The sequence below is a fragment of the Mustela putorius genome, unplaced genomic scaffold (assembly GCF_011764305.1).
Source record: "Mustela putorius furo isolate JIRA1106 unplaced genomic scaffold, ASM1176430v1.1 tig00003903_pilon_pilon_pilon, whole genome shotgun sequence".
Taxonomy (NCBI): Eukaryota; Metazoa; Chordata; class Mammalia; order Carnivora; family Mustelidae; genus Mustela; species Mustela putorius.
The window spans coordinates 1894769-1915732 of record NW_025422051.1 but is presented as its reverse complement, the minus strand read 5'-3'; the positions used below and the strand labels follow the sequence as shown (position 1 = coordinate 1915732).

The window sequence follows — 20964 nt, the reverse complement described above, 5'->3', positions numbered from 1 at the left end:
TTTGGGTTTTTTCTTTGCCCTTTACGAGTCATCTGAAAATATGATTTCTTCCCCTCGCCACAGAGGTGAGAGGTATCAATGAGATAACAGGGCTCATGAGAAACCACAGTTTTTTACACAAAAGTGTGCAGAGTTAGAAAAAAAAGGGGGGGGACTCAAATAAATCACAGAGGTGTCCCAAGCAGGTAGAGACACCACTCTGTGAATGTGATGGGACAAGAAACACCAGGGAAAGAAACTGAATAGGGCTGGGTTTCCAGAGACTTTGCCCTGCTCCATGCCTCAGTATCTCCTTAAGCAGAATTGATATAGTCATCACTGTTCTTACTGCCCAGGGAGGGGGAGATCTGTAATGTGTCTCCTTACAGAAGGGGACGTGGAAGTTATTTCACAGAGGAAAAGGCAGGGAGTCCCTCTCTATCTGCCACAATTTACAGAATCTAACAGTCTGAGAATCACTAGCTCCCAGAATCCACTTTGCATCACTGAGCAAGGAGAGGGAGAAAAGTCTCGCCTTATCACGCCGTAAGGCCTGAGAGCTCTAACCTGGAGGGTACCCTACAGGGAAGATCCCTGTGTTAATGCATCTGTCCTCATGAAGCCCAGAGGCACCTTAGGACCCCGACCCTCTCCTATTCAGGGACACCACGATCTCAGTCTTTGCAATTCTCTACTTTGAAAAATCCTAGTTTCCAGGGTTTTTGGATGCCAAGTATCCACCATCCTCTCTGTAGCTGACATTTATTGGCAGTTTTCCCCAGGCCAGACACCATGTTGGACAAGTCTCCCAAATGATCACGTTCAATCCTCACCACAGCCCTTCTCGGTCCATCTTGTCATCATGGCTGTTACGCAGATGGGCCAAACAGAGGCACGGAGTAGTTGACGGACTTGCCCAAGATGACAAAGCAAGTGGGGACTCTGCCTTCTTTGGTGCCGGACGGGCTTAAAAACACCCAGGTTTCCTTGGGCCCAACAGTCTTGGGTCTTAAATTCGAGGCTGCAGTGACAGGGAAGTTCTGAGATTTGGAGATTCCTCAGGGGAGGTGAGGCTTGAAGCTTGTGAGGTTTTACGGTTGTCCAAGAGTTGGCAGCTGCATTTCCTTACTTGAGCAGTAACCCCCTTGAGCAGAAGCACCAGGCCCCAGGGGCTTCTCCTGATAAGTCACAGCTGTGGCTCCCAGTCCCCGGCTCCTCAGCACCCTGCGTGGCCCGGGGTTCTGCCATCCAACATCTACTCCAAGCCCTATGCAAGACTGACTTCAGGCCTGGGGAAGAGAAATTGGAAACCGCTCTTTATTCACATGATACAAACCTAGTGGTTAAGACCCACCCCTTTGCCCCTTCACCTTTCCCCCCACCCCCACCGCCCCATTTCCCAAGCCCTAAAAAAAAATCCTTAACTATCCTTAACTCTGACTCACCTTTCTGAAAAAGCCCAGAGGGGGCCTGATGGTCTGGCTTTGTGAAGATAAGAAAAAAAAAGTGAATATATATATATATATATATATATATATATATATATATATATAAAACAACCAGCCAACAACAACTTAAAAAAAAAAAAAAAAAACCAACCCTCCCTACCATTAGTTCAAAACAAAACTTTCACTGGTTGAGGTTTCTGGGTTGGTGGGACACGTCTGAGACCCAGAGATGGCCCATGTGTGCTGGGCAGCCAGAGGAGGCACCAAAGTGGGATGAGGTCCTCAAGCTGGAGGCTTGCACAGGCTTAACAGGTGTGGCATGTGGTTGGGAGCAAGAGGGTGTGCGGCGCTTGTTGGTCAGGAAGGCATTTTGGGGAGCTGCCTTTAGGGATGTTTCCAGGCCCAATGACCCTTTGCTCTGCCTGGACTTGGGTCTGAACGTTACTTATACTTCCCGTGTAACCATAAACTAGGACAATTATCGAGGTGGAGGCCTCATTTCTTGCTCCAGGACCTGTCCCCTCTTGAGAGAGGGGACTGGTTTTCTTTTATAAGGTCAGAGGTATACTCTCCCTAGACCATCTCTCCCTTACCATCATCGGCTCCAGAAGAGGAGTGGCCAGAGAAGTAGAGGGATGACTGAGTTAGGCTGGTGCCCCAGAGGCCCAGGGACCAGGAGGCCACTTGAGTGGGGCTCGGGGGTGAGGTGATGCTATTGCTGCTGCTAAGAGCTGGGACCCTTGCAGAGTAAGAGCTGGGGGGTCAGGTGGACAGAGAGGGGCAGAGATCACCACCTCCTCTCCGTACTGGACTATATCGTCTTGTGTGGAAGGCTTCTGGGGGAGAGTACACAGGAGTACACAGACAGGTCCATGAAATTCCCCAGAGAATGGGGGCAGGGGGCTTGGACAGACTCGGGGGATGGAGCCACGGAGATACCTGAGTGGTTCCAGAGGGAACAGACAGCTCAAAGGCCCTGAGTGGGTGTGTGTGATTTGCTCGAGGTCTACGAAGGTGGTCGGTGTGGTTACAGTGGCGTGAGCCAAAGGAAGAGGGGGAGAAGGTGAGGTCAGAAAGGAGTTATGGGTGTTAGACCCTGCAGGACCTTGTAGCCCATTGTAAGGACTTTGGTTTTTGCTCTGAGTGAGGAGGAGGCCACAGGAGGGTTGTGAGTGAGGAGGCGACATGAACTGCCTTAGGATTTAACAGGATCCCTCTGACTGCTGAGTATAGAACAGACTGTAGGAGTGAAGATGGAAGCAGGGGCATCAGACACAAGGAAGCTACTGCAGTAATCCAGTGACTGATGAAAGCATTGGCAGTGGAGTGGGGAGGAGAGGCTGGATTCATGAAACATTTAGAATGGAGAGCACACAGAATTTGCTGAAGGATGAGAGTCTAGGGGCCAGGCCAGGACACAGATAATGCCCTAACTAGAAGTAAGAAGAAGAAAAAAAAAACCCTCCAAGCCTATCTTGTTTAAGCCCCTACTCTTTCGTGTTTTTTTTCCTCTGTTGCTTGCAAGTGAACATATTCCTTCCTGATCCGTGACCCCACCCTGGACACTGAGACCTGAGAAGGGGGAGGTTACGGGGGGGGGGGCGGGGAGGGGGGACCTCCTCTCTCCTCAGGATGTCGCATGTCAGCACCTTGCATACAGCTGGTGTTCAGAATTTATGAAGGGTCATGCTCAGTGGACCAAAGCTACATGTCAGTTCCCACAGGAGGCAGGACCTCAAAGGAGAATGAATGAGAAAGCCAGAGCAGCGCTTGTGGCAGAGAAAACAGCAGGAGCAGAGATGGGAGACAGAAAGAGGGAAGTGAGGCCACTTTGGGATATGGAGTGCCGGTGGGGCAAGAAAGGTAGGACTCTGGTTTGTGATTACATTAGACATCTGCCAATGTGTTCAGCCAACTCCTGGCGGCATACAGTCAGGCTCAGTATTTTGCTGAGCTGAAGTCAGAAGAAGCTCATTTTCCAGAAGAGGTCAATTTTTCATTTGGCCATTCTTCAACAATGGTGACAAGTCCTGGAGAATGCTGAGGGTCACAGCCAAGAATATTCTTGGCTAGTGGCATTGCTCAAGCAAAGGATCCGAGGTGAGCAGGGAAGACCCAGTAACTGTGATAGGAGAGACCGTTTTGCTTTCTTAGACCTCACACTAGGGTGCAGTCTAGGTCTTCAGGGACTCTAGGCATTCACAGCTCTGGGGCAATGAGAAGTCACGAAGGGATAAGGAGATGGTGAGTCCAACCACAACAGGCATACTCTCCCCAATAGCTGCGTGCATTCTATGGATCTCCGGCCCAACCACCGCACAGCCCAGACCCCCTCCTCTGGCCTCTTTATTGGCTGTTCATCCCCTCCTTCACACAACCTCCAACACCCCGGTTGGCTCTGCTCTCGGCCGATCCTCCTCCGTGTCCTTCCAGTCAGCTAGACTTTGCAGCCTTTGCATATTGGTTCATTTCGTGCCAGCACTGCCCTTTGAGGTCTCAACTGCCTTCATTCTGGGTCCCTCATTGGCTATCAACCATCTCTCCTCCTGGCTCCAGCCTTCACCGTCCACTCCCATTGGCCCTGCCCCCCCAGTCCCGCCTCCGAGGCTGTTCTTACACCGCCCCTTGGGTCTCTTTCTAGCCTTCGTATTCGTTAGTTCAGCCCTAGCACCGCCTCTTGAAGGCAGAGTGCAAGCTCACACGACTCCCCCACTGGCCCGCTGCAGCCATTATCTTTTCGTCATCTCCTCTACGCCACCGGCGCATGGCTCTCCATTGGCTATTCGCGGCCTCTGTCTTCCCGTCCCAGCGCCTACGCAACCAAGGGATCTCCTGCTTTTCTGGCCGCTCCGTTCGCTCCCCGCTGCCCCCATCGCCTGTAGTCATTCCATTTCCCCCGCCGCACACATGCCGGTCCCGCTGACACTCCCCAACTAGCAGTCCTACTTCTGCTCCTTCCATCCCGGACCCCGCACCACCCCCATTTAGGCATCCCCATTGATTCCCAGATCATCCCGCCTCCTGCACCGCCCACTCTCGGGCATCCCCATTGGCTGCGTGCTTTTCCTGCACTCGCTTCCCCGCTACGTCATCCAGGCGCGGCTCCCTATTGGCTTTCTGTTCTACCTGTCTTCGTCTCACCGCCTACACCCCCCGTGAGCCGTACCCCCCCCCCGCGCTGGCCTTCCCATTGGCTGCGCGCCCCTTCAGGCCCTGCCCCCGCCGGTCCCGCCACCGGTGCCGTCGGTGCCGCCGCCGCCGCCGATATGGCGCGCCCAGCCCCTGTGGAGCCCCCGCTGCGGCATCCCGCGCCCCCCTCGCCGGCCGCGGGCGAGCCCCGCACTTCTGTTGAGGCGGCGGTGGCCCCGCGGAGAGTGCTGTTCGCCGACGAGGCCTTGGGGCTGCCGCTGGCGCAGCTGCGCCGCTACCGGCCGTGGGGCGGGCCCGGGGCGGGCAAGATGGCGGCGGCGGCCGGGCAAGATGGCGACGGCGGCGGGGCTGACGAGGACGACGATGGCGAGGATGGGGATGAAGGGGAGGAGGAAGAGGAGGCTTGCCCTGCGCCCTCGCCGCTGTGCCCCGTCCCCGCTGGCGGGGGGTTTTACCTGGTGCCCACATTTTCGCTGCCGCCCGCGCCGGGCCGTCTGGAGCGCTTGGGGCGCGTCATGGTGGAGCTGGAGGCGCTGCTGCCGCCTCCCGGAGCGGTCCCCGGGGGTGCCGGGGTGTGGGTGCCTGGGGGGCGCCCGCCGGTGCTGCGCGGGTTGGTACGCGTGCTGAACCGCTCCTTCGAGAAAGCGGTGCACGTGCGGGCCTCACACGACGGCTGGGCTTCCTTCTGCGACCACCCAGCGCGCTACGTCCCGCGCAGCCCGCCGGGGGCAGGAGCGGGAGGACCAGGAGCAGGAGATCCCATCCTGGATCCCGGCCTGGGCCTGGGCTTGGGCCTTGGCCAGGCGTCCGCCTCCTCGCCCGACGACGGCGGCCGCACTGACCGCTTTGCCTTTCAGCTGCCCTTTGCTGAGGGCGCGGGCGATGGGGCGCGCCTGGACTTCGTGGTGCGCTATGAGACCCCCGAGGGCACTTTCTGGGCCAACAACCAAGGCCGCAACTACACAGTCCTGCTCCGGATCGCACCCGCTCCCACACCCACTGATGCTGAAGGGCTGCCCCAGCAGCAGCAGCTGCAGCAGCTGGAGCCACAGCCCGAGTGCCAGGGTCCCGTGGAGGCTGAGGCCAGGCAGCTGAAGAGCTGCATGAAGCCGGTGAGGCGCAGGTAATGTCTGCCAGCGCCACCTCCGCCAACGCAGGGCTGTGTCTAGGATGGAGGACAAGCATCCCGACCCTGGAACCCCCTCAGGCCTGCTCTCCAGGACAGGGAGGAGGGCGCATTCAGTCAGTTAGTCAGAGTAACGGAGGCCAAACATGTGCTAAGCTCTGTTTTAATTACTGGGGTTTCATTCATTTATTGAATTCCCCGGTAAAACCCTGAAGGAGACAGACATCTTCCCTACCCTCAAGGATGATGTAGGCTTCTCTGGGAGATGGTTTGAAAGAAAAAAAACCAAGCAAGCAGATAAGATACGGAGGGATAAGATTAGTTGCTGAGAGGAAAGTGCAATAGGTTAAGGCGATAGTTTGGAGGGAATAGATGCTTTAGAATGTTCAGGGAAGACCTTTAAGGAGGTGAGTCCTGGATGATTGTAAGAGTCATGTGCAGGTATGGGGGTGGGGTGGGGAGAGTTTGTAGAAAAGGGAACAAGGAGGACTTTTCTGAGGGGGTGCAATTTAAACTGAGTCCTGAATGATAGAGGAAGAGTGGTTATGCACAGGTGTGGGAGCAGAGAGAGATGAGGACAGAGGTCCTAAGGTGAGAATGAGCTTGGTGTGAATGATGAGCTGTGTGCTGCAGTGGACAGAACTTAAGTGATCTAGTAGGGTAGACCAAGGGCTTTACCAGTGGGGGACAGGGGATCTGATCCCCATTTGACAGAGCAGCAAACGGATTCCAGAGGGAGAAACTGGTTGAGGAAGTGATGGCGCCTGGCTTTTCCAATTCCACCATGGCTGACCTTGAAGCCTGTGCATCTCTTTACTATTACATTCTAGTCCAGTGCGAGGTCTCCTGCAGGATTGAGGGGCTGAGTCTCTGCTCTCACAGGGAAGCAGTGGCTCTGGCAGAGGCAGAACCAGATGGGCCTGGACTTGAAGCTCTTGTCCTTTGTTTTTGCCTGTGACCATTCAGAGCCTGGGAGAAGGAGCCACTTAACCCCAGGAGGCATCATAGGAGACTAGATTTTCTCAGTCAAGCTAGGAGTTCTTTGAAGGTAGCAGCTAGGCCTGATTCTTTTGGGGGACGGGGTCACGTAAGTCTAGTCTGGGAGAAGTAGAGTCTCCGTGCGTGTGTGGGAAATGTACACATTTCCCTGCCTCTGGGAAGGACTGGAAATGGGAATGGGAAAATGCGTTCTGGACCTTGTATATGCTTGATAAGAAGCCTCAGGCTGCAGCAAGATGATTGTGGTCCTGGCAAGGCCTTAGGCTGTGAGTGAGTGATTCAGAAAGGTCTAGCTTGGGGCTGGTGGGCAGTCAAGTACCCACTTACGGACCTGTGAGCCCCACAGTAACCTGAGACTTAAGTGTAAGGGGCCAGGCAGCATGCCTTCCCTTATGTGTTAAGAGAATGGATTCTGACATCAGTGCCTTGGTTCAAATTGCAGCCTTGCCGTCTGTTGGCGTTGTGACCTTGGCTAACTCATTTAACCGCACCATGCCTCAGTACCCTCACCTGTAAAACAGTTAATTACAACACCTACTTCAGAGGAGATGAGTAAAAGCACTCAGAACCAAATCTGGCTCATAGCAGTGCCAGAAAGTGTTAGCTAATGTTTATGTTTAGGGAATCACACATACAGTTCCTTGGATATGCCTCCCAAACTCGGCTCTGCCCATCACCTACTGTGTGGCCTTGCCTCAGTTTCTTCATCTGTAAGCCTCAGTCTTCTCATCTGCTAAAGGGGAATGACAGTCACTTTGGATTGAACACAGCAAACATGGGCAAGGCACTGAAGGATGGTGGTAGCCGTGGAAGAGAATAGTGGTCAGCATTTACTGAGCTGTGTGCTGAGAGCTTCAAGGCTGTTCTCTCCTGAGTCCTGCTGTGTGTGCTCTGTGGTACAGGCGCTCTGGTTATGTGCATTTGATAAAGGGGGATACTGAGGTAGCTCAGGGAGTGACAATGCCAGGGAGGACATGCTGGGGACTTTTTTTTTTTTTAAACTACTCCTCTGGAAGTTCTGACAGGGTTCAGGAAGAGTTCTGCATCTCATTTCTGGTGTTCCCAGCAGGGTATGCTTTCCTTTTCTCTCTCTCTTTCTCTTTTTCTCACTCTTTTCTGTCTGTCTCTCTGTTTGCTTTTTGGAGGTATCCCTTTACGAAGTGTAGTGTCTTAAGTATAGGGCTCAGTGGATTTTTACATACATATGCTCGTGTAGCCATCACCCAGATCAAGGTTTGGAGTGGTCCTGGTTCCCAGAAGCGCCTTCATTTCTGTCACTTTTCCCAAGTTGTCTTCCCAGGTGGCTGCATGGGAGCCCTGTCTGTAAGATGCGACAGTTTGGGTAACCAGAGTTTGGTCATTTTAGAGTGTTAAAGGAAGAGAACCAGAGAAATCAAAAGCTCGCAGGGCCAAGGTGGGTGGAGAGGGTGTTTTTCTTTTAAAATACATGGGCGGTTTTAAGGAGAAATTGAAGCAGCTCGTTCAGACAATTGTTTTGGTATCTGGCCCCAGGTCTGTGGTTCCTAACATGACTTGTGATATTATTTTAAGTGGGCAGATGGCTTTTTGATAGCTTCTTTATCTTTTGATCTCAGCTCTTGCAAAGGGGAGGTTGGTGCTCATTGCAAGATCAGCGGTAAGATTTTCTTTGTAGGTCGGTGGCTTTCTTGGCGAGTACATTTCAACTTATTTTTGTTTTAAAAGCTGTGTGCTGCCCGGGACTTGGAGCACTGTTGAAGAACAGCTGCCCCTGCGACCCAGCCCTCTTGGGAACCAGTAGCTGGTCGCAGGGGATAGGCTGAATGTGTGGGAGCCCTGTGGTAGAGGGCCTTGTTCAGAAGTGCCGGCCGCAGCCCCCGCCCCTGCCTCTCGCCCTGAACTGGGCATGGCCACGTCAGGCGGGGGCACAGGGGAAGTTTATGTTATGGGACCAGGCTTTTGATAACACTTAGGCTTCGAGATGATCCATCAACAAGCATTTGTTGAGGGCCTACTATGTGCTGGGCACGGTGCTAGGTTCAAACAGGGAAAAAGACGCAGACTGGCACTAAGCTGTCGAGGGTATTGTGGTGGAATTGGGTGGGAGAGGCAGGGATGGAGGGCTTGGTGTGTGACGCTTGGCAGAGACCCTACTCTGTGCTGGGCGTTTTGCTGAGGGTTCGCATGCAAAGGCCTCATCTAATCCCTTGAGAGAGACTGTTTTTATCCCTCTTTCCTGGATGAGCAAACTGAGGCTCCCAGAGTCCAGAGTCCTAGGGCTGGTGTCGGGAGGAACCCTCCTGGTCTGCCTTGGCTTAACACCCTTAGGAGGTATCCTGTTCCTCTTAGAAAAAAAAGACCAAGAAAGCCTCAGCATGGCCTTCCAGCATCCTCCTGCCCTGTCCCCCAGTCTGTCCTCCACAGCTGCTAGTCTCACATCCCACCATCCATCCTCTGCCTTCAGAGCTCCTGTCACTGTGGTCTTAACAAGGTGCCTTGCCCCTTAACTGCCTCAGGGCCTTTGCCCATGCTGTTTTCCATCACCAGGAATGTTGATCCTGTACTCCTTGTGGTCTCCTCGTTTTGATCCCTCAGTTCTAAGAGTGCTTCCCCTGGAAAGCTTGTCCATCCCAACATCCTGATGTTTTCTTAGCATGGCCCTGATGTTTTCATAGTGTAGATCAGCCAAGCCTTGCCTGAAAATGTCAGGTAGCAGAACAGGTGTGTGTTGCCACAATTTTAAGATCATTTCCCACCCTGCCTGGCAGTCCTATTCTATTTTTCTGATCCACTCTTGTCTCCACCTTGCTGTGACTCTTTTCAAATGTTCTTTACCTTCAGACTTTACTTCCTGCTTCAAAAAACAAAAAGAAGCTGAAAGGATGGAACTCCCCATAGCTCACAGCCCCCCAGCATGCAAACTAAGTTCCCTCCCTTGTGTTACAGGGGAGGAGGGGCCCCTTTTACTGTCTCAGGCCAGTCTCCCCATTTGTGCTCTGCAAGTTCCATTTTCTGCCACCTGCTCCAGAACTTGACCCTTTCTCTCCTGGCAGCTTTTTTGGCCCTCCTCGCTGATCCTCTCTTGGCCTTCATACATGCTAGCATCTCTCCTGTCTCAAAAACCTGTCCTTTGACCTCCCCTCTGTCCCTGCTGCTCCCAACCAGCACCTAACCACCCCTTCCTCTTCAGTGCTGACCCCTCTCTGAAGAGTTGCTGACACTCTCCTTCTCCGTTTGCTTCAGCCCTCCACATCTACCAGATTCCAGAGGTGGTTTTGGTTTTCTTCTTGAAGTTGCTGAGCATTCCTACTTAACACACGGTCTCTCCCTTGCCTTGGGACCACGCTCTGCTGCTTTTCCTCTTAACCCCCTGGCCTTTCTCCTTGCTCTTGCCTTCAGCTCACATAGCCAGGCTGGGTGTCTCTCACTTGGCTGGTGTCCCAAAGATGGGTCCCGTGTTCGAGATCGAATCCATCACCTCCCCAGCAGTGTTTCTGAGCGGCCTCTCCCTGACCCCTCCCTTGCTTATCTTCCTTCTAAGCATCCTAAGCCCATCCTGACCCTGGAGTCTGGGCCAGGGCCCTTTGTTCCAGAGCATTCTTCCTTTCCTGAAGGCACAGACCTCAGTTTGTAGTTAGACCTTCATTAGGGGATTACTGGATGACCCTCTCTGCCCTCTTAGACTGTAAGCTCCGTGAGGGGTAGGGACATGGTCTGCTTTTTGTTCACCTCTGTATTCCTGCAGGGCCTGCCACGGTGCCTGGCACTTAACAGGTGCTCAATAAATGTTTGTTGAAAGAATGAGTGTGAGTTATTTTTTTAAATGTCTTCCTCCACACGAAATTGTCAGCTTGCTAGTTGGGTGTGCTCCTCCTTGTGTCTCCAGGGTCTGTCACTGGGCTGATGCACGGTAAGGCCTCAGTGATTTTTAGGTCACCTGTTGCTGAATGGTTGGGGACACAACTTGCTCTCTGAGTTGGTAGCCTAAGGGGAAACCAGAACAAACAAAGTTGAAACAGGACAGGCCAAGGGCCGTCTTAGTTGTCCAGAAAGTCAGGATTGAGTGAGAAAGCGATCCTTTTGTACTCCACCGACAATTGGTAGGGCATCATGGTTAAGGATGTGGACTGAGGCCACACACTATGGAAGTGGCGGAACTGGGCTCTGGGCCAGGGTGGTCCTCCTCTAGTTCCACAGTTCCTAAAGGCTATACAAGGCTGGGTGGTGCATCTGACCAGGGGGGCATTGCCAGGCAAGTTGCTGTCCTTTTCAGAGCCTCAGTTTCCCTCAGTGGGAATTTGGAGGGGATCACTGTTTGTTAGCACTTTATAGGCGATGTTCCACTATTTTCTCAGTCTACCCCACAGCCCTCTGGGGTGGCCATTACCATTGTACCTTCCTTACGGAGGAGGAAAGTGAGGCATCGAGAGGTTAAGTGACTTGTTCCAGGTCACACGGCTGGTAGGTGGCAGAGCTGAGATTATTCAAAGTTAACCTGTTCTGACCCTTCATTGAACTGTGAAATCAGTTTCCTGGATCCCAACCAATATTAAAGAAAAAGAAGTAGCATAGGAAATAGTGTGCATCACAACACGTAGTAAAGGTAAGTGCTGTTTCACTCGAAGAACAACTGTTTTTCAGTTTTCTATAACTGTATATTTACACATGTATGGGGGGTGCCGGCGTATGATGTCAAATGTATTTCTTACTGTGGGTCACTGCCAAATGAATGAAGTCCCTGCCATGAAAGAAGCTCGTGGCCACGATAAACTGCTGTCCTCCCTGCCAGCCCGCCTGAGGGGCTGTGAGTCCCAGAGTCGACACTGACACAGACCGTAGCTGGGGAAGGCAGAGCAGTGCACCCCCCCCCCCCAGAATGTGGTGACTTTCACAGCTGCTTCAAACCCTGTTCTTGTCAGAAAGCAGATGGCTGGGGGAGTAACCAGAATCCTGGGATTCCAAGTATCGTGGGGCAAGTTTCTGAAGCCACCTGACCTCCTGGGGAGTCAGCATGATCTTCGAGTTGACTGCATGGGAGCTGGGGTCTGCTGAGTTTCCCTTTGGGTTTCAGCACATGACCCACTTTGGGCTTGCCAAGTTCTTTGAAAACAGCGTCGGGGGTACTCCCAGAGGACTCGGGGTGGCTGCAGTGATGTGAGTGCTCTGAGAGTCTGCTTTGTTCTCGCCCATTGGGGGTTGTCAGCCCTCCCCCGCTTGCACTCTGGTGATTAACTTTTTTGTTCTGTCTCGGCTGGCCCAGGCTGGGGCTGACAGCACCTCTTTCTGAAATCTCACCTTCCGGTCTCTCCGCATGTCGTCTGAGGTCAGCGGTCGTTGAATTTCCTGATGGTAGGAGGAATTTCACACTTAGGAGACTGGTGTGGCCCCTTCTAGGCTGCACTGTCTTGACTAGTTTTTGAGAACACCCCAAGGATGCATCCTGGGTGTGGGTCCAGGATCCCGGGCCTGCCCCCGGCCCACTACTGCGTTTTGCCCTGGAGAAGATAGCACGTGGCATTTGTGGGACTGGTGCCAAAAGAGCAGGTTTCCTTCTCGAAAATTAGCAAGCACCCTGGAGGTACAGTTTTGTTCTTAATCTCCTCCCTCCCAGTTTTTCTAAGAACCCCTCTTCTCTGTTACTGATCAGTGAGTCAGTATACACTTGTACTCCATTTCTCTTACTATCCTCCTTTTGATTAAAGTCATAGCTGCCCCTGAATGTTTACTGTGAAAGACAGTTCAAGGATATCTAGGTTTTTTTTTTTTTTCAGCCCACAGTTTCGAGCAGTCTTCAAAATGGAGCCTTCTTTGGATTGTTATCAGTGTGGTATGTAGTTAGTGGGTGTAGAGACACGGTTCCTTGAGCCTCAGTTTCCGCATTTGTAAAAAGGGAAGGGTGTTGCTTTGAAGGATAGATGTGAAGGTTTTCAAATGACTTGGTGTATCAATGAAAAGGGCCCACGTTGGAGGAGATGAACGATAAATGCTTGTGCCTCCTGCTTTCATCTCTCTGACTTCAGAGGTATGGAGAGAGCCCTGTGTACTTCTGCTGACTTTGTGGATCTTGGGATCGGCTGAATTGCTTGACCTGATTTTTGGAAGCTCCCCCTCTTCTCACGCTCCTCTGCTGCAGAAGAGATGCTCTGGGGGCTGAGGGATTTGTATTGTATTTGTTTTTCCTCTCCTTCCTTCAGCTGAACTGTGGAATTCTTTTCCTTCTGGTTGGCTGCATCCTGTGTCCCTCCCCGCCCCACCTTTTCTCTCTCCAATACATCTAGGACTCTGGAGTGGTATTTCAGAGCCTGGTTGTACATGTCAGCACTGGGCCAGATGGCACGGGACGGCTTGCCTAGTCCTGCCCCTGGGAGGGAGGACTACCCTTTTGTTTGTGGGTCTTCTTGAAGAAACTTGCTTTAGATGATCTTAGAAAGGTAACTTTTTCCTCTAATGAAGGACTGTGCTAGCAAAAGAAGTCTTTAGAAATTGTTTTGGGCCACAGGTCCAAAGACCTAGATTTTAAACTTCTGGGGGGACTGGCACAAGATCAGGCTGGTTTATTCCAAATCCTCCTTTCTTCTCTGTGATGCTTGGGAGTTGGTGGCCAGGATTCTGGAGTCACTCCCGGGCCTGGTAATACTCAGATTCAAATACCTTCGGTGGGACGCACGAGCTCTAGCCCATAGAGAAAGATAGTTCCTTCTGGAGCTTCCAGACTCTAGATCCATGTACCTGATTCAAATTTCTTCCCTGAGGGACCTTGCTGTGACTTCTGTGTCTGGTGGTCACCTAGCCACATGTCCCACGAAGGCAGGGAAACTGGGAAAGAATATATGAGCAAAAGACAGGTCCAAAGAAAAGCCTGAATGAATGAAGAGGGAGAGATCTTGTCTGTTATTGCTGCCCCCCTCTACCTACTTCTGGAAAGGATTGGAGATGGCATTGGGGTAAGACCCCAGTTTCCCCCCGCCCCCTGTCCAGGAAGCAGCAGTTTGTTGATCAAGAGCCTGGATTTAGACATGGGAGCCAGAAGGCTTAGGTTTTGGTCCTTGCTGCCTGACCTCGAGCCAGTTTCCTCAGCTTCCACGTCATTATCTGTGAGATGCAGATAATACTACCACCCACTTCACAGGATTAAAAGTACCTTCCTCATAGGATTATTGTGAGGCTGCGTTAATAGATGTGAAAGCACCCAGAACAGTGCCAAACATCACAGAAGGTATTCTATTCAGGTCAGCTAGTGATCCCCGGTTTCTGAGAGGCAATTAATTATGTTTTTCAAAAAGTTGCAACCATCTGCAGAAATGTCAATGTCATCATATTACCTTTTAGGAATGAGAAGTTCTGAGCAATTGCCTCAGCTCCTCTCTGCCTCTGCTCATGTTTTTGTTAACGCTTCCCTCTGATTTGCCTTAATCTGTAAACATTTGGTACTCATTTCTGAGAATGAGAACAGCGATTTCTCCATGATCCCTGTGACCCCACCTCTGGGAGAGACCGGGCGAAATACACTTGCCTTATGCCACTTAGACGGCGGGGCCTGACTTCCGTTGTGGAGGAGGACCAACCTTAATGAATACCCGCGGTCGATTCAGCCCCCTGCTCTGTGCCAGATCCTGGTGTCTGGCTCGATGGCCTTGACTGCCCTGTGCTTGGTGTGTATATCCTGACTGTCTTGTGCTCCGTTTTAAGGTGAGGAGGGCGAGGCTCCAAAAGGTTAGGGGGTTGGCCAGGCTGATTGGGTGACGGGGGGCATGTTGGTGGAGGGACCCAGGTCTTTGTGACCCTGGGCTACTTCCTTTTTCTGCTGGCTTCCTTCCTGTCCTCCAGTTGCTTCCTTCCTCCTCTTTGCTGCTTTTCTGAGTCCCACAGTCCTCACCTGGCCTTTCTTGGAGAAAGCGGGTTCCTCTACGGCTAGGATTATACCCTAAGGAAATGATCCAAAATGCTCATATAAGCCATGCCCAGTAGTGTCTGCTGGAGTCTGCTTCGTGAGAGCAGAAAGAAGGCAAAAAACGAGCCGCTCAGGAGGATGGGAGTGGGTTACAGATGTCATGGTGAGCCACTGTGAGGGTAAACAGCCACCTCAGGTGTTGACAAGAGCATATAGTGATGCTTCATATGGTTGCACAGACATTGCACAGACAAAGCCAGCTGCGAAATATTGTCTGTGGAAGCTAAGTTGATTTTGTAGAATATCTGGAATGAACTTGTCCTTCGTGGTCCTAGTGGTTGCCTCTAGCTGATGTGTGACTTTCCCCCCTTCTCTATGCTTTTCTGTGTTTCACAGCATTTCCCCAATGTGTCTGTAGGACTTTTCCAATCAGGGTTGGGTAAAAAGAGGTGGCAGAAGGGAAGACGGCCACTGTCCCTTGGGAGTGGGCTGCCACGGAGGCTCGGAAGGGGCTGGTGGGTGGCACAACTGGCCTCTCAGGGACATCAGATCCATGCATTCTCCCCTTTGCCCCCCGACAGGCCCGCTGAGGAAGAGCTGAGAATGAGGAGCGCGGAGGACAGCACCCCCGCTGTGGGTAAGCAATTGGCAGGCTGTGGGGGTTTCAGCTTCTGCGCACTGTTCCTTTCTTTCTCTCTGTTTTCTCTATATGAATTAGGAGGTCCCCTCTGCCTTCAACTGTCCCAGAGAGCCTCAGAGACAAAGCTGCAAAGTAGCCCAAAGCGTAGCCTTTCTTAACTAAACCTGGCTTGCCTGGACACCTGCCTCACCCCAACGCTACCCCTTCTCTTCTCTCCAGCAGAGCGCCCTAATGTCCAGGAGTCAGTGGGTCCCCTTGTGGCCCCCACCCCTCTCCGCCCATGGCCTCAGATGACGCTTCAGGTAAGCAGGCCCAGCAGCCTCTGGATGGACAGCCCAATGGGAGACTGGGTGGTGGTGGCCAACTTGCTCCAGGTCTACCCTAGGTCGGAGGGAGGCCCCCAAAAGCAGAACCTGAGGGTGGAGGGTGGAAAGCCGGGATTCACCCGAGCTTTGTTATGTTAGCAAACATTTATCAAGTGCTTGCCCTGTGCCAAGCAATCCTGGGCACTGGGAAGCTGGGAGTGACCAAAAAAGACTTATTTACACTTTGGTGGAGTGAGACATGACAAAACAAAACAAAAGAATAGTTAAAATATATGCTGTTTTAGGTGATGATGAGCGCTAAGGAAAAAAATAAAGGGATGGGGAATGTGTGTGTGTCATACATGTGTGTGTGCACATGCGCATGCATATGGGGTGGGGGGAAGGTTTGTGAGTTTAGAGCAGTCGAGGCCTTCATGGAAAGTGAGATTTGAGCAAAGATTGGAGAAGGTGAGAGTGAGCCACATGAGTAACTAGGGGAAGAACATCCCAGGCAGCTGCAAAGCCCCCCAGGCAGGGCCATGACTAATGTGTGAGGAACAGCAAAGAGCAGTGAGTGGGGGGGGGGGCGTGGGGAGCAGCAGGAGGTGAGGTCAGACAGATCACGTAGCATCTCGTGGGCCTTGGAGAGAACCCGGGCTTTTACTCTGAATGACAAGGGAGCCACGGAGAGGTAGTGAGCGGAGGAAGGCCATGATTTGACTTAGGATTTAACAGGCTCCCTTTGGCTGCTGTGAGAACAATAGGCTGTAGGAATGAGGGCAGAAGCAGGGGGACTGTGACGGGAAGGCAGCTGCAGTGGTCTGGGCAATTGATGCCGGAGATGGCAGGGGAGATAGAGATTCTGGAGATGTATGTTAGAGAGAAAGAGAGAGAGAGCGAGCATGTGTGTTTGTGTGTGTTTTAGTACAAAGGTTTTCAAACATATATAGGAGGAAAGAGACTAGTATAATGAACTCACATATTCCTGTCACCTAGCTTCAACAAATTTCAGCACATGTCCATTCCTACTTTTCCCATACCCTCTCTGCCCCACCCCTCAATTGCCTATGGAATTATTTTGGGAAGAAATCCAGACATTATCTCATCCACAAATATTTCAGTTTGTATCTCAGAAAATTAAGCACTCTTTAAAAAAAAAAACCACACACAATGCAGCATCATGCCTCTGGAAATCAACAGTTAGTCCTCAGTATCATCAAATATTTGATCAGTGTTCAAATTTCCTTATCTCATAGGTGTTATAGGATCTAAACCAGGTCAACACATTACATTTGGTGGATGGGTCTTTTTTAGATTTTAAAATCTCCCTCACTTTTCTGGCAGTTTGTTTGTTTGTTGAAGAAACCTTGTTTGTCCTGTAGAGTTTCCCATAGACTGGTTTTGGCTGATTGTATGGAAACATATTTCTCACTCTTTTTTTTAATCAATATGTTAATTCCACTTAATTAATGTGATCTATTAAATCCAATTAATCCACTTTAAATTGATTTATTAAATACCATCTATTATTATGAAACTAATTTAACTAGAATTGATTCTATTTAATTCTCTTATTCCCATTTCATTTAGTAACTGGAATTCTTTTCCAAGGAAAAACGTTCTCATATCAACCATTTGGCTGCCTTGAGGGTATATAATTTGTATTGAAAAAGCTGTATAAATACTTAATTTTTTCCCTTTTATTTACCAGTTTTCAGAAGAAGTGAACTTCTCCAAAGGTGACCAATGAAAGGATTTTTGGTTTTGGTGTATTATTATTAACTCGTGAATTTTAAACATATTTGATAAGTTTCCACCCATTGCATTTATTTACTCATTTTGATGCTTAAATTGAACTCTCTCCAGTCAGTAGGAGCTTGCTTACAATGGTTCCAGAGTCCTTTTGAACACAGTCACATCATTCTTGGACCACTTCTTCAGATTCTTGAATGACAGTGTGTCCTAGACTCATTTTGTACTTACCCTACCCGCAGCCATTTAGTTAGAAAGCTCTGGTTCCTTTTAGGGGAGAATGGTATTTAAAAACTAGAATCTGGGTGCTCCGTGTGCTTTCCTCTTGCTAGATAGGCCATTGTTTCTAGGCCTTGTCAAAATAAGTGTTTTTGAAAGAGAAAATACCTGAATTCACGTGGATATTCTGGATCTGTTTTAGAGGTCAGCCAACAGTACTTATGGAGAGCCATTCACCAAATGTTGAGGCCCACTGCCTTCCTTAGCTTAATGGTCTGCAGGAAGTTCCCTTTTACTCCATCTGATTTGGTTATGTTAATAAAGATGACATAGGCTTTGGCATTTGGAGCATTAGAGAGGGCTCTTTAAGGAGGGTGTACCTGGAAACACGGGTGGGGCTGGGTGTGGGCTGTCACCAGTCTCACTGTCTCTGCCTGTCCCATCCCCTCCTCTACTTCATTCCTCTTCCTTTCTCTCCCCTCCTGCCCTACCCCCCCCCCCCAATGGCTCTAGGTTTCTGAAGTTACAGTGACTGGCAAACCCCCAGAGGAAGGTGACGTCCCCAGAAGCAATCCGCCTGTGGCTTTCACAGAGGTCCCCCAGGCACGGGCCATCAGGATTCTCCCCTCTTCCTCTCTCTGTGGCCTGGGTGGCTCCCCCAGGGACCAGGCCTCGGGGCCCGATGCAAGTGAGGGGACAGTCGGGCCTCTTCTGGAACCCAGCCAGCAACAGGTGGAGGCCACGTGGGAAGTATCGCAAGAGAATGGAGGGGGCCGAAAGGACTCCATGGTGGGGGCCTTAATGGATGAACCCCCTGGGGGTCTGGAGGTTGTAGGTGGGTTGGAGGAGCTGCTTGGCGAGGACACCATTGACCAGGAGCTGGAGCAGCTCTACCTGTCCCACCTGAGCCGCCTGCGGGCCGCTGTGGCTGCAGGTGGGGTGGGAGGTGGCGGGGAGGGCCCCACAGATGGGGGGGTATCCCCCAGCCATCCCCTGGGCATACTCACGGACCGCGACCTGATCTTGAAGTGGCCTGGCCCCGAGCGAGCCCTGAACAGCGCCCTGGCTGAGGAGATCACCCTGCACTATGCCCGGCTGGGGCGTGGTGTGGAGCTTATCAAGGACACTGAGGATCCTGATGAGGAGGGGGAGGGCGAAGAGGGACTCTCCATTGTACCCTCCAGCCCAGAAGGGGACACCCCCAAGGAATCACCTCCAGAAATCCTCTCAGGGGTCCATCCTGTGGTAGCCACTATGGGAGATGTGTGGCTCCCGTGGGCAGAGGGCTCGGGCTGTGACAGCCCCGTGGTTCTGGGTGCAGAGGGTCAGTTCACTGGGGCTCCAGAAAAAGGGATGGGCAAGGACACCGACTCTCTGCGCATAAGTAGGGTGATGGCTGGGGTGACCGGGCCCCCAGGGGAGAAAGAAGGCCGGATGGAGTTTACCACTGAGTGGGCAGACAGCTTGGTTCCTAGATCCGGTAAGGAGCCAGCTGCTCCAGTCCTACGGGGGCAAAGTTTGACCCTCCTCAGTCCCTTGGGGCCTGAAGTCTGTCCTTCTAGCCTGGCCAGGCCCCGTATGAGCCCCCAGGATGAAGAGGGTGCAGACCCAAGCCTGGAGCCCCCAAACAAGTCCCCCACCTTAGCAGCCCCTGCAGAAAGTGTGTGTGTACTGCCTCCCCAGCTGTGGGGGCCCTTGACCCAGACTCTGGGGGTCCTGGCTGGGTTGGTGGTGGTCCCTGTGGCTCTGAACAGTGGTATGTCCCTCCTGGTGCTTGCGCTGTGCCTCTCTCTGGCCTGGTTCTCGTAGAGGCTGCTTGTGTGGGGTGCAGCAGTAACAGACTTCCCCCCTCTCTGGGGTGTGGAGAGAGGCCGTCCCTGCACTGCACCCAGGGGGTTCAGATAGGATGTGTGGCCTGTATAGTAAGGGGTCTTTTGCTTCTGAGAATGCCCAACTGGAGAGAGACCTTCCCGTCCCTGAGGACTTGTCGGCACAGGGCTCCCTGTGGTGATGCCGGTGGAGGGGAACAGGGCACGGTGGACGGTGTGAGATAACTTTCAGAGAGGAACTGGGCATGCCCTCCCTTCCTCCCTCCCCCCCAAGCCTGTATTTATTTTTGTATAATTCTCTGGACGAGGGCAAGTGGTCGTGAGCTGGTCTTGGGGCACAATTACCCAGAGATATATTTATTAACAGCCAACCTGTGCAACCTGCTGGAGCTTTATTTTTAATTTAATTTATATAGAGTACCTATTATTATATGCCACAATAGAGCTCTATGAGAAATGATGTGTCTTGCTGTACAGTGTTCTCCTGTGTGGGCCTGAGTGTGTGGGGTGGTCCTGTTCTATGGGAGGGGCGGGTGGGGAGTTGGCCGTGGGACACGGCCATGTCTGCTGCCACAGCTTCAGTCCATGCCACCTCACCTTATGGTCCTGCCCTGTGTGGTCTGGTGGTCTTTGGAGGGGCGGGTCCTTTGGTCTTTTCTATATTCTGCTAGGAATATAGTGGGAGGAAGAATGATTGCCATGTGAGGGTTTGGTGTTGAACACATGGCTGCGGCAGTGGATGTGGTCAGCTGTAGATGTGGGAATACTGGCTGCAAATAAGCCACAAGGTTTTGAGGTTCCTGGGGAAAAAAAGAAACCTTTGACACCAGGAAGGAGACCCTTCTGTCTCCAAGATTGGGAAGGTCTCAGAAGGGACACAGGAGTTCATGTGCTGTGAAGAATTCATACCAGAGTTGCTGTCCACAGACTTTGCCTTTATAACTCAAAACAGGAAACCCAGAAGCTTTGAAAGAAAGGATAGATATATTTACTGCATGCAAATAAAAATCTCTGCATTAGCACAACAAAACACCATATATTTATTTACTTGCCTTTGCAACAAAACTTTACACCAACTTTCTTTCATTCTTCTCCAGGGCTCCCCTGCTTTTCTGAAACAGCCCCAATCAGATTGTTTGCCCAGCCACTTCAGCAAAAAATCCCTGATGATATTTGATTGGTCCATCAACAGCCACATCCCAGATTTCATCTTCCTTGACCTATTGGCAACATTTGACACAGCTGGTCATCTCCTCCTTGAAATCTCTCTTTACTTGGTTTCTGGGACACCATACTTGCCTGGTTTTCCTCTTTCCTTGTTGGCCACTCTTCTAGAACAGGGCCTGGCACCTAGTAAGTCCTCAGCAAATGCCTACTGATTGAAATAAATGAGGGAACAAATAAACAGATGTGGGAAAATAGAGACATGGTTAGAGAGCTTAGCTGGGCATTCAGTGGTGACAAGCTCAGGTCAGTTCCACAAATGTGGACTGACCACCTCTTCTCTGTTCTGAGGACACAGAGGAAGGATCTCACAGTCTAGTGGGAGAGACAGACACAGAGAAAGGATTTTAGTACAGTGTGGTTAGCTCATTAGCAGTGATGGGGGCCTCAGGACATATGCTCAGCCCAGTGTGGGGACTCTGG

General features: G+C 51.6%; 1 protein-coding gene and 1 long non-coding RNA gene across 3 annotated transcripts; one reads left to right on the top strand and one right to left on the bottom strand.

The window, feature by feature from the left end:
- Positions 1 to 727: 727 nt before the first annotated feature.
- LOC123388587 lies at positions 728 to 5135 on the bottom strand. The gene is made up of 2 exons (XR_006603059.1): positions 5033 to 5135; positions 728 to 1268 (listed from the first exon to the last, which is right to left on the bottom strand). It is a non-coding gene; the product is annotated as an uncharacterized LOC123388587 (long non-coding RNA).
- PPP1R3F (protein phosphatase 1 regulatory subunit 3F) lies at positions 4634 to 19777 on the top strand. 2 transcript variants are annotated; one of them, XM_004755095.3, is made up of 4 exons: positions 4634 to 5700; positions 15154 to 15209; positions 15435 to 15514; positions 18002 to 19777. In XM_004755095.3, exons 1-4 carry the CDS (start codon positions 4694 to 4696, stop codon positions 19295 to 19297), a joined length of 2439 nt encoding a protein of 812 aa, XP_004755152.1. In that variant the 5' UTR covers positions 4634 to 4693; the 3' UTR covers positions 19298 to 19777. The 2 variants fall into 2 exon arrangements, with proteins under 2 accessions (XP_004755152.1, XP_004755151.1); XM_004755094.3 differs by having other exon boundaries at positions 15432 to 15514.
- The last annotated feature ends 1187 nt before the right edge of the window (positions 19778 to 20964 follow it).

What these genes read in the sequence shown, in the direction of transcription:
- PPP1R3F (XM_004755094.3), top strand. Translation starts at nt 4,694, where the DNA reads ATGGCGCGCCCAGCCCCTGTGGAGCCCCCGCTGCGGCATCCCGCGCCC. An exon ending in GGACAGCACCCCCGCTGTGG is followed by an intron (nt 15,210 to 15,431) that starts GTAAGCAATTGG and finishes TCTTCTCTCCAG; the next exon opens with CAGAGCGCCCTAATGTCCAG. An exon ending in GGCCTCAGATGACGCTTCAG is followed by an intron (nt 15,515 to 18,001) that starts GTAAGCAGGCCC and finishes CAATGGCTCTAG; the next exon opens with GTTTCTGAAGTTACAGTGAC.